Source organism: Triticum dicoccoides, chromosome 3A (assembly GCF_002162155.2).
Source record: "Triticum dicoccoides isolate Atlit2015 ecotype Zavitan chromosome 3A, WEW_v2.0, whole genome shotgun sequence".
NCBI lineage: Eukaryota > Viridiplantae > Streptophyta > Magnoliopsida > Poales > Poaceae > Triticum > Triticum dicoccoides.
The window spans coordinates 632,291,079-632,303,945 of NC_041384.1; the positions used below are offsets into that span (position 1 = coordinate 632,291,079).

The window sequence follows — 12,867 nt, forward strand, 5'->3', positions numbered from 1 at the left end:
CTGGGTGAATCCCAGCCGCCCATCCGATCCAGCAGGACCCCGGCGCACCCAGCTCGCGCATGCCGGGAATCCCCGCGCTCGTGGCCTCCGCATGGCGCTGGCGGGCGCGCACGAGCGCGCCACGCCTCGCGTCAAACAAGGCAGGACATAAATTCGTACTATTGCAAGGCAGGACGTGAGATCTCGTGAAATTTGAAGGACGGGGATGAATTTTGATGAGAGCGAATCGTGATTTGGAAGGAAGCTGCGCCGTCTGCCCTAAATTTGGACCAAATAGCAAAACAAAGATATCCGGAGGAAGGAGGGGCGCCTTTCGGCAAAAATCGGGTCATAAATGCTGTTCATCGATCCGGGCACTGCTCGCTCGCGATCAGCCGGACACGTCTCGCCTTGCACGCGACGCCTGGCGCCGGCACCACGTCCCGATCGATCAGCCTACATAAAGCGGCGAGCTGACATACACCATGCCTCATCGGAGCCTGCTCGCCCGCGCACACTCGGAAGACGACGCAGACGCCGCCATGGGGGACGCCGTCGCTGGCGCCGTCGACTACCGCGGCCGGCCCGCCTCCCGCGCCGCCACCGGCGGCTGGAAGTCCTCGGTGTTCGTCATGGGTACGTGCGCGCGCGCGCCGATCTCCTGTACTAGCACGAAACTATTTGGTGCTCGAGTGCTGACCGGTAGGTTTGTTTTTTGTTTCGTGCTGCTGTTTTGTTGGCATGCAGCAATGGAGATCGCCGAGCGGTTCGCGTACAAGGGCGTGGCGGCGAACCTCATCACGTACCTCACGGGGCCGCTGGGCCAGCCCATGGCGCGCGCGGCGGCGTCCATCGACGCGTGGAAGGGCGTCTCCCAGATGCTGCCGCTGCCGGTGGCCTGCGTCGCCGACGCCTGGCTCGGCCGCTACCGGGCCATCGTCCTCGCCTCCATCCTCTTCGTCGTGGTCAGTCAAATTTCCAATGATCCAATCCAACCACAAGAGTCCATGAGAAGCACTCCAGTTTAGATGGGACTGATCTCCAACTCTGTCTGCTTGTTGCGTTCGATTCAATCCAGAGCATGGGCACGCTGTCGCTGTCGTCGGCGTTCCACATCTTCCGCTCCGGCGGCCACGTGGCCGTCTTCTACGTCGCGCTCTACCTGGTGGCGCTGGGCGAGGGCGCGCACAAGCCCTGCGCGCAGGCGTTCGCGGCCGACCAGTTCGACGAGAAGGACCCCAAGGAGAACGTGGCAAGGAGCTCCTTCTTCAACTGGTGGTACTTCGGCATGTGCGCCGGCACCGCCGTCACCACCATGGTCTCCAGCTACGTCCAGGACAACGTCGGCTGGGGCCTCGGCTTCGGTATCCCCTGCATCGTCATCCTCGTCTCCCTCGCCGTCTTCCTCATTGGCACCCCCTCCTACCGCTACTACACCACCAAGGAGCCCAGCCCCGTCGCCCGCGTCGGCAAGGCGCTCCTGGTGCTGATCAAGAGCTGGAGATCGAAGCACCGTACCAAGTATGTACGCGTCCATGGTTAACGAACTTTGCTCATGTATATATCGTGCATCCTCTGACGTGACGTGATGACCGTTGGTGCAGTCCGGCGAGCGGCAAGGTGGAGGCCCATAAGAACTCCGACGAGGACCTCGTGGAGGAGGTGAGGAGCGTCTTCCGCCTGCTGCCCATCTGGGCCTCCTGCATAATCTACGCCATCATCTTCTCCCAGACCTCCACCTTCTTCACCAAGCAGGCGGCCACGCTGGACCGCCGGATCGGCCCCAACTTCAAGGTGCCGCCGGCGGCGCTGCAGACCTTCATCAGCGTCAGCATCGTGGCCTTCATCCCGGTCTACGACCGTCTCTTCGTGCCGCTCGCGCGCCGCTACACGGGGCGGCCCACGGGCATCACCATGCTGCAGAGGGTCGGCGCCGGCCTCTCCCTCTCCCTCGTCGCCGTCGTGCTCTCGGCGCTCGTGGAGATGAAGCGGCTCGCCGTCGCCAGGGACGCCGGCCTGCTGGACGCCCCCAAGGCTTCTCACCTGCCCATGACGCTCTGGTGGATGGTGCCGCAGTACGTCCTCATCGGCGTCTCCGACGTGTTCGCCATGATCGGCCTCCAGGAGTTCTTCTACGACCAGGTCCCCGACGCCGTGCGCAGCCTCGGCCTCGCGCTCTTCCTCAGCATCTTCGGCGTCGGCCACCTCCTCAGCAGCTTCCTCATCTCCGTCATCGACAGGGCCACGGCCAGGCGCGGCGCCAGCTGGTTCTCCAACAACCTCAACCGCGCGCACCTCGACTACTTCTACTGGCTGCTCGCCGGGCTCTGCGTCGTCGAGCTCGTCGCCTTCTTCTTCTTCTCGCGAGCCTATGTCTACAAGAAGAAGAGCGACGATGGCGATTACAGGGGAGGTGATGCTGATGCTACATTGGTGTAACTTATTAATTCGGGTTAGTACTACGCCGGAGGTGTAGCAAGTGCAAAATTTTCAAAACAAGTACAGTACAAAATTTTCAGATTGTTTGTTATAGAGTGCGCTCGCGGTAGATTGTCATAAATTTTGGGGTTTAAAAACACACTCAAAACGGATCTTTTCTTAACTGAACCTGAATGAATCATTCGACTTTTCTTTGGCCTGACAGCATTATGCACCCAGAGAACTCTGAACCTCATAAAAACAAACTCGGAAGGGATCTTTCCTTAACTGAATCCTGAATGAATCGTTCGATTTTTCTGTAGCCTGACAATATGGCGCATCCAAGAGAACACCGAATCTCGTAAAAATAAACTCTGAAGGGCTCTTTTTGAACCTGAATGAATAATTCGACTTTTTTTAGAACGTCATTGGGCTTGGGCTTCCCATATGGATATGGGCATACAAAAGCACAAGTTTGGTTCGTCCTTTGTTTAACCGAACATGAATGAATCATTCGTCCTTTGTTTCATCTGACAATAATATGCATCCAAGTCTCATAAAAACAAATCGCAAGGGATCTTTTCTTAACTGAACCTGGATGGATCATTCGACATTTGTTAGCCTGATAATACTGTGCATCCAAGAGAACACTGCATTTCATAAAAAAAAAAACTCTGAAGGGATCTTTTCGAACCTGAATGAATCATTCGACATTTTTCTAGAACATCATTGGACTTCCCATGTGGGAATACAGAACTAGCACTCCGTCCAAAAATAAGGGGTATATATTTGGTCCAAAGTCAAACGGTATAAAATTTGAGTAAGTTTGTAGGAAAAATTAGTAAGAGCAAGCACAATGGCAGGCCCGCTTACATGGCAATAGCTGAGGACTTGTCTTTTGCGTGACAATATTATGCACCCAAGAAAGCTCTGAATCTCATAAAAAAAAACCCGGAACGGATCTTTTCTTAACTGAACCCGAATGAACCATTTAATTTTTTTAGCCTGTCAATATGGTGCATTCAAGAGAACACTGAATCTTGTAAAATAACTCAGAAGGAATCTTTTCAAACCTGAATGAATCATTCGACTTCCTTTAGACCATCATTGGACTTCCCATATGTATATGGGCATACAAAAATGCTACTCCCTCCGTGCTGGAAAAAGGTGTATAAATTTTGTTTGAAGTCAAACGGTGTAAGTCCGAGCAATAGGTGTACATTGGCCGGTCGGAAGCTTCGGCTTGGGCCGGGCCGCTATGCCAATAAGAAATAAGATTTCAACAAAATAAGACAATGTCTTGATGTTTACATTTTTCAAACGTTTTAAATGCCTTTACCATTTTTATGCATGATTAACATTTTAAAATATATATTTTGATGTCTATTTTTTATACATATTGTACATTTTTATGCACACAAAATATATTTTATATATGTTTAAATTTTTACAAAAGCATGATTTTTTCCAAACACATGTTTTTGAACAATTTTTCAAATACGTGTTAAATTTCTTCAAGTACATGATAAAACATTTTTTAAACCATGGAAAGATTTGTTTTACATTGTATAAACATTTTTTTTTGAAACTTGTGAACATCTTTCTTATTGCTAACATCATTTTTCTAAACTACACTAACAATGTTTTATACTACATTATTATTTTAAATCATGTTTTGTAAAAAAGATTGATGTTTTGGACTATATGCACTTTAGAATACTGTTTGAAAATATGAAAAAAGAAAAATATGAAAAAGTGAGCAAATGAAAAAAGAAGAAGAAAATAAACTTACCTGGGCCGCCCCATAACAATGGGAAGACAGTTTTGCTTGAGGCGGGACCTCCTTCTGGGTCGCAGTAAGCGACATATAGCCAATCCCAGAAGAAAAAACGGCTCGTGGTGTTCCCGGGCATGGACAAAACCCTGGAGCTCACCTCATCCACTAAAAAGCTGGTCGGATGACCGTCACGTTCATATGCTAGGGTTTTCTCATACCGCCGTCGTCGTCATCTTCTGAGAAATTTAGGTCCCCTCGCAAAAAAAAGACATATAGCCGATCCCAGAAGAAAAAACGGCTCGTGGTGTTCCCGGGCATGGACAAAACCCTAGAGCTCACCCCGTCCACTAAAAAGTTGGTTGGATGACCGTCACGTTCATATGCTAGGGTTTTCTCGTGCCGCCGTCGTCGTCATCTTCTGAGAAATTTAGGTCCCCTCGCCTCCGACCGTCAGTTCATCTGCTAGGGTTTTCTCATGCCGTTGTCGTCGCCATCATCTGAGAAATTTAGGTCCCCTCGCTTACGGTTGTCATCTTGACGCTGAGAGGTGGGGGGGGGGGCTCAGATCTTCAGGATCTTTATGTTCTTTGCCAACGTCTAGTGATCATTATAGTTTTGCGAGAGTAAATTTGCTATCATCCTTTTGGCAGTGTCATGAGGTTAAAGAGTTTTATGTCCTCGCATATCTGATTAGCCGGATTTGATGAGTTTATGTTGTTGTGTCAAGCTTTTTTTGTTGGTCTGGTTCTTCGTGGAGATGAAATCTTGCATCGACACCATGGTGAAGATGTAGTGATTCGACGGTCTGCACTTGTAGGGGGTCATCCCCCGTCCAAGTACGTTCATCGATAAAGGCTTCCCGTCTTTTTGGATGGACGACTCATGGCGCTTTTAAAAACCATTATTAGTAATGTTCGTGGGAGTGAAAAAGTGACATCATCGTTGCTCCAATCCAATTACAGCTTTGTTACTGAAGTCTTTGGAGTATTTCTTCGAGAAGAGATTGATACCGCGAAGGTGTTTTCAAGAGATTTTATTGTAATTCTTAGTCATAAGAGTTACTTTGTATTTTTTTGGATGTTAGGTCCAAATTAATGTATTTGTAATTGTTATGAGTATGAAAAAAGTTACAGATGTTTCTAAAAAAAACCTTGTCCATTAGAAAATTGTCTCGGACAAAAGAACCTCGTCCATTATTCTGCGAAATTAAAAATAAAGGATAGATTCTTTGGTTTTAGGAAAGTAAAAGTCTAACTGGTAGTACTGGTGAGTACTGAAGGCCTACTAGTGAGTACACTTATATCCCAAAAGAAAGAAAAACTACTAATGCTAATACATGATGCAAGCAGCAGCTCTGTTAACGTTTCCATTGGCCGGCAGGAGTGTGTTTAAGGCCTGCCGAACGTAGCACTTCGCAAAATTCCCTCTCAGACGGGGAAGGAATGGACTCCGGCGCGCTCCTGCCTCCGGGTGAGCCGTCAACCAACGGCAAATCCGGCGGCCGCGGCGGATGGCCAGCCGCACTCTTCCTGATAGGTACTCCTCCGTCTGAATTATATTCAACTCTCAAGCAGTCAAACTCCAACAATGACCACAGCTAGCTGTTCCCCCGCGCCATGGCCCTGCAGTGGTGGAGTTCGTGGAGCGCGTCGGCTTCTACGGCGTGCAGGGCAACCTGATCACGTACCTCACCGGCCCGCTGGGTCTGTCCACCGCGTCGGCCGCGGCCGGCGTGAACGCCTGGGCCGGCACCGCGTCGATGCTGCCGCTGCTCGGCGCGCTCGCCGCCGACTCCTGGATCGGCCGGTACCGGGCCATCGTGGCCGCCGGCGTCCTCTACCTCGTGGTTGGTTGGTGAACCCGCTCTCAGTTTTTTGACGTTTTGTCTGTTTTTTAGCTCCCTCCACGATCGTCCATTTGCCGTCTGTTTCATTTCTGAAATATTATAGGTTGAAACGGTAGGTTTACCATCGTTTTCTTAATTTTCAGTGCGTGTGACATCACTGCTACGTCGCTTTTATGCGCGACTGTGATGTTAATCATTTGTGTTGTCGAATTGGATCTTTAATTCTTTACACAAGGAATTTAGGATCATGGTGACATCTTTATATGACGAGATTGGATCTGTTCCTAACATTTTAGGCCTAAAATGACAAAAGCATACGCTTGTCCTGAAATCGACATTGTCTGAACCTAGTTATTCAGTTCAGCACAGTTCAGTGAATAATTGTACATACCAGCAGCTCAAAACAGTATAAACTACGTTATGGACAGAGCTTTGGGATGCTGACGGTCTCATCCATGGTGCCACCACGTCAACCTCAACCAGCGGCATCCCCTCCCCGCGCGGCGTTCTTCTACGCCACGATCTACGTGGTGGCGCTGGCGCAGGGCTTCCACAAGCCCAACGCGCAGGCCCTAGGCGCGGACCAGTTCCCCCGGAGCTCCCCGGACAGCATCGCGTCCCGGAGCTCTTTCTTCAACTGGCTCCACTTCTCCATGTCGTGGGGCTTCATCGTCGCCGTCGTCGCGCTGAGCTACGTGCAGGACAACGTCGGCTGGGCCGCCGGGTTCGGCGTGTGCTGGGCCATGATGCTCGTGTCCCTGTCCATGTTCTTGCTCGGCACGGGCACGTACCGTGTCACGGAGCAGCCGCGCGACCGCCGTGCTCTCGCGCGGCTCACGAAAACGTTGGCTGCCACGGCGCGTACATGGACGGACATGGTCTTTCGCCGCAGCGACGGCGCCATGGACGGTGAATGGTAAGTTCGATGTCCATTTATTATATGATGCCACGCTGCAGGTGCCATTACCGTAATTAACCTACGTTTATGCCGGTGCAGTTTACTGAGGCCAAAAGAGCAGGAAGGCAAGGGGGTCATGGTGAAGCTGCTTCCGATATGGATGACCAGCGTCGTGTACGCAATGGTGGTCGTGCAGGTGTCCACTCTGTTCACCAAGCAGGGCAGCACCATGGACCGGCGCATCGGCGCGGCCACAGGCCTAGTCGTGCCCCCGGCGGCGCTGCAGAGCTTCGTCGGCCTCGCCATCATCGCCTCCGTCCCCATCTACGACCGCGCCTTCGTGCCCCTCGCTCGGCGCGTCACCAAGCACCCCTCCGGGATCACCATGCTCCAGCGCATCGGCGCCGGCATGGCCATCGCGTCCGTCGCCATGGCCGTGGCAGCGCTCGTGGAAGCCGCGCGCCTCCGCGCGGCGAGGGACGCCGGCCTGGTCGACAGTCCGGGGATGGCGGTGCCGATGAGCCTGTGGTGGATGGTGCCGCAGTACGTGCTGCTGGGCCTCGCCAACGTGTTCACCATGGTGGGCCTGGAGGAGTTCTTCTACGACCAGGTGCCCGACGCGCTCCGGAGCGTGGGGCTCGCGCTCTGCATGAGCATCATGGGCGTGGGGAACTACGCCAGCGGCATGCTCGTCTCGGCGATCGACTGGGCGACGAGGCGCACCGGGGAGAGCTGGTTCTCGGACAACCTCAACCGCGCGCACCTCGACTATTTCTACTGGGTTCTGGCCGGGGTCGCCGCTCTGGAGGTGCTCGTTTTTTTGTATTTCTCCAGGAGATACGACTACACTGACAAACGCGAGCTTGTAACGTAGAAATGCGTCTCATCCCGGAAGAAACAATCGGTCTGCATCTCATGCTTCACTTGGCGGAACATTTCTTGATCTGTACTTCATTCTAATAATACAAAAATAGTTACTGGTTTGATTTAGACAGGCCCCATCTTAATCACGCGAGCCACATGGTGCTAATAAATAGTAGTACTACGATGGGCCGCTGTAATATCTAGGCAGGACGCCCCGCAGACGGAACAAACTGAGTAGATCACGCACCGGCACCACCTCCGGCCGGTAGCCAAGGCACGAAGGATGGAGTCAGGCGGGCCACTCTCACGTTCAGTCCCACGTCGCGACGGCCGCGGCGGCTGGCGCGCCGCGCGCTTCATCGTCGGTAATCTCGCCGATCATTCACCGCGTTGACTTGCCATGGATGATATATACGTGAAGTCTGAACTGCCATGTCTGCTCCGTGCGTGCAGTCGTCGGCTTCTTGGAGCGCATCGGGTTCAACGGCGTGGAGGGCAACCTGATCACGTACCTCACCGGCCCGCTGGGCATGTCTACCGCGGCCGGCGCCGCCGCCGCGAACGCCTGGTCCGGGACCGTGCTGGTGCTGCCGCTCGTCGGCGCGCTCGCCGCCGACTCGCGCCTGGGGCGCTACCGGGCGGTCCTGCTCGCCGGCGCGCTCTACCTGCTGGTCAGTAGTAGAACTCCGCTCCCTCCTCTGTTCCAAGCATCATATTCATACCCACGACGTGCCTTGATTCCATTGCCATCCAGACCTCTTGCGATGGGAAGGGGACGGAGCCATCCATGTGATGAGGCAGCTAGTCACGCTGAGACCAATAAAATAGTGCTAGTAGTAGTCAAGCAATGCCCGCTGAGAGAAGAAATGAGACGAGGAAAGTAATCAAGCCGTGCAGTTTAAGTTCTAGCAACACGCAATTCGCGCGCACACGCAGCAGCAACAGCAGCACACACGCAGCAGCACGCACGTAGGGCGATGTCGAGATGGCCCCATCTGTGAATCACCCAAGTCCGTTTGAGGGTTCTGCTAGACATGGTTAACTCCTCAAAATAGAAATTTTTGACAAGTTAAAAGTTTTTAAAGGACCGGCTAGAGATGTTTTGCTTTGAAGTTGTTGCAGTTTGTACACTCGCTTGTAACGTTTTCGCGTGCATATTTGACATCGCGTTACTAATGTTGGTGTCTGATGATGAGCAGAGCCTGGGAATGCTGACCGTCTCATCCATGCTGCAAACGCGACAACTTCGTCCGGCCGACTGCCATGGCACAGCCACCACCTGCTCGCCGCCGCCTTCGACATCATCATCACCTGCTCAGCTCGGCTTCTTCTACACCGCGCTCTACCTGCTGGCCCTCGCGCAGGGCTTCCACAAGCCGTGCTCAGAAGCCATGGGCGCGGACCAGTTCGATTCCCGCGCGGGCGCGTCCCGGAGCTCCTACTTCAACTGGTTCCACTTCTCCATCTCGTGGGGCTACGCCATCGCGGCGACCGCGGTCACCTATGTCGAAGAGAACGTCAGCTGGACGGTAGGGTTCGCCGCGTGCTGGGCCATCATGGTGGTGTACCTCGTTGTCTTCTTGCTTGGCAAGCGGACGTACCGGGTAGAGCGGCCCGTGGACGGCAGTTCCTTCGGGCGGCTCGCCGAGAAGTTCGTCTTTTCTCGACGTGATGCCACCATTGACACCCAACGGTGAGCGCGTGCGAGTGCAAATTGACCTGTTGACTGGCAGATGGCATCACAGTGAGCACTGACGGCTGTGTCTAGTTGTGCAGGCTTTTGGAGACAAATCAGGACGGGTTCCTCGTTAAGCTGCTTCCTATCTGGCTGTCAAGCTTAGTGTTTGCCGCGTGCATCTCGCAGATCACCACCCTATTCACCAAGCAGGGCAGCACGATGGACCGGCGTCTAGGCGGGGCCACGGGCCTCGTCGTGCCGCCCGCGGCGCTGCGGTGCTGCATCAGCTTCACATTCATCGCCATGGTCCCTGTCTACGACCGTGCAATTGTACCGTTCGTGAGGCGCCTCACCGGGCACCCCGGTGGAATCACCATGCTCCAGCGCATCGGCGCCGGGATGGTCACGGCCTGCATCACCATGGTCGTCGCGGCGCTCGTGGAAGCCAAGCGCCTCCGTGTGGCCAAGGACGCGGGCCTGCTCGACCTGCCGGACGTGGCGGTGCCGATGAGCCTATGCTGGCTGGTACCGCAGTACGTCCTTATCGGCCTCGCGGAGGTGTTCAGCTACATCGGACTGGAGGAGTTCTTCTACGACCAGGTGCCGACGCGCTCCGCAGCGTGGGGCTGGCACTGTCCCTGAGCATCTTCGGCATGGGGAGCTACGCTAGCGGCATGCTCGTGTGGGCGATCGACTGGGCCACGACGAGGGGCGGGGGAGAGAGCTGGTTCTCCGACAACCTCAACCGTGCGCACCTCGATTACTTCTATTGGATCCTGGCCGGCCTCGGCACTTTAGAGGTGGTCGTGTTCTTGTACTTTGCAAAACAATATGCCTACCGAGACAAACCTGAGTAATGATTCGTACATCCTCCATCAGTTTCACGAGTATTTGGCATTTTCCAACCGACGCCTAATATCATTTACCCTTCGTTAGGCACCTATTAGTTTTTAAAAAAAAAAACTAAATTACACTAATAGGGCAAATGGTTACTTTGGTGTTAAAAGTTGCGGTATACATAATGAGAGAAATGGTTACTTTGGTGCTAAAAGTTCCGGTATACATCGCAGTGGTAAAACTTGGCTCGGATATGCAAATACTTTTTTTTCGAGTAACGGACATGCAAATACTTTGCTTACCGTGTTTGTATACAAAAAATCTGCACTGACCAAGCCCATGAGGCCGGCTGTCAGCCACAGGACCGGGAGAAGGATTGTGTGGCCTCAGTTTTTGGACAAACTCGTTGGATTTTCTTCTTCCTCACAAAAACCCCTATGGATGTGGCATTTTTTACCGATGGCTAACACAAAAGGTATACTTCACCCTTCTGTTGGAATGACTTATATAGATAGCTTTTGGAGGTCGAGCTCCATGGAGACCTCCATTTGCAAAATTCATCAAAAAAATTACGTTTTAAAAAATTCAGAAAAAAATGTCGATATATATGGAGGCAGAATGCACATGTGTGTAAATTTTCGGAACAAATACATTGTAATGAGGGCTGTGGAAAAAAACCCAGGGGCTTTTCAACACATGATACTTTACGTCCTCGAAGTCCATGATTTTTTTTGTACATGTCACATTTCAAGGTATTTCATCTTGAATTGCACACACATATACATTTCATCCTTGTATGCTTGCATATTTTGACCATTTTTTCTTTAATAGAAAAAGTACACATGCCTTATATTAAAAATATTTATGAATATTCATCTGGGTATAATTTGTACACATACCTTATATTGAAAAAAGATAATTTAAATATTAGACAAGATTGAATATTCATGTCGATAGTTTAATTCTTAAATTATGAATATTTGTAAATATAATAATATTGAAATATGCAAATGTGCATATAATTATTGAAATGATTGTATAATTAAATAATATTTTGAATTGTATTATATATATTTAAAATTTTCAAACATTTTCATAATTCAAAAAATATTGAAATATATGAATACTTTTAAAATAATACATGAACAATTTTACAAATAAGTCAGATAAAAACAGACGCGTGTTCATTTAAATCGTCGCATTGGGTCGTCTTTTCTGCCCGTTTCAACCCAAACAGCACGCGCGGAGGAATTGGATCAGCGCGTCGAAGTTGCTCTTATCTTTGTCTTTCTCCCGGCCGCTAGCCTTAGCCAACTAATGGCAACTGACAACAACCTCAGCGAAGTGCCTCTCCCCATGCAACCCGTGTCGGTAAGCAACGGTGTAGCCAGGATTGACCGATGCCCTGGGCCAAAAGTGAAGGGCCAATTTTTTTCTCAAAAACTACTACAGTTTTAAGGCATACCAAAAGGAACGCTCATTTGCAACTGATCAAAATCTGAAGACAATATTTAATAGTGCTTCACCTGATAATGTAACACATAACAAAAGACAATATGAAGGATAAATAATACAAAAGAGGGTACCAAATCGAAGGGTTGTTTGATTTTAGCTTCCCGCGGTTACATATTCAATAGTAACAGATGATTCATCTTCAAGTATAAAATTTGGTATGCAAGTCAGTGCATAGAAAGCAAGTAAAAAAAATTTGCTACTGGAGGCAAAATAAGAAACATTACCTCTAGGACGAGGTAAAATGCGTTTGTGTGTGCGATAACCCTGAAATCGCTCAATGTTTTTGTTCATCTTGTCTTCGATCTTCCTGTTAATTGGAACATAAATTAGGAATCAGTGCTTTGTGGTAATTTGAAGCATTAAGTTCAGAGAGCAAAAACATCTAATTTGAAGCATTAAGTTCAGATACCCTATTGCCTCCTTTCTCAAACTCAAAGGAAATTAGGATTTGGGAGTGGCCGCCCTGGGCAGAGGGGAAATATCTGGCCGGATGGCTGGAATATGGCGGGAGGTCGGGGGCAGGGCGAAGTCGTCGGAGGAGCACTCGGTGCGGCGTCACTGGACCTGGACGGCTGGACGAGAGGCCGGGCTAGGTCGCCGGACAAGCAGCGGGGTGCAGCCGTGCACACGAGGTCGCCGGACGGGCAGATGGCAAGGGTCGCCGCTGTTAGGTTGATCTCTATCCCGTTCGAACCCAACGGGTTGAACGGGCCCTTGACTCGCGCCCTGATCGGGGGCGCCCAACCAAACCATGGTTGGTGGGCCCCTGTGACCCGCGCTATATAAACAGAGGTGGGGACGGGGCACGACTTACAAGGTTAATCGCTGCCACAATCCCCACCGACACTCCCTTCCGATCTAGGGTTAGCGCGGCGCTCACGGGAAGCTCCACCACCGCCGCCATCTCTCTGCCATCACCGACCCCTACTTCACCATGGTCGACGCTGGATTGAGTTCGTCTGCAGCAGCAGAAGGTAGGTGTACCGGAATGATCTAATGTGACGCCCGGGTAATCAAGCTACAGTAACCCTCTAGTAATGATGCCACGTCACCTC

General features: G+C 51.3%; 1 protein-coding gene and 1 pseudogene across 1 annotated transcript; both read left to right on the forward strand.

Annotated features, from left to right (window-relative positions):
* Nucleotides 1–328: 328 nt before the first annotated feature.
* Nucleotides 329–7,908, forward strand: LOC119272702. The gene is made up of 9 exons (XM_037554127.1): nt 329–615; nt 727–944; nt 1,058–1,500; nt 1,584–2,415; nt 5,413–5,440; nt 5,555–5,710; nt 5,803–6,020; nt 6,449–6,936; nt 7,018–7,908. The coding sequence occupies exons 1-9, from the start codon at nt 465–467 to the stop codon at nt 7,790–7,792; spliced, it is 3,309 nt and encodes a 1,102-aa protein (XP_037410024.1). The 5' UTR covers nt 329–464; the 3' UTR covers nt 7,793–7,908.
* A 77-nt stretch (nt 7,909–7,985) lies between these two features.
* LOC119269748 lies at nt 7,986–10,338 on the forward strand (annotated as a pseudogene).
* The last annotated feature ends 2,529 nt before the right edge of the window (nt 10,339–12,867 follow it).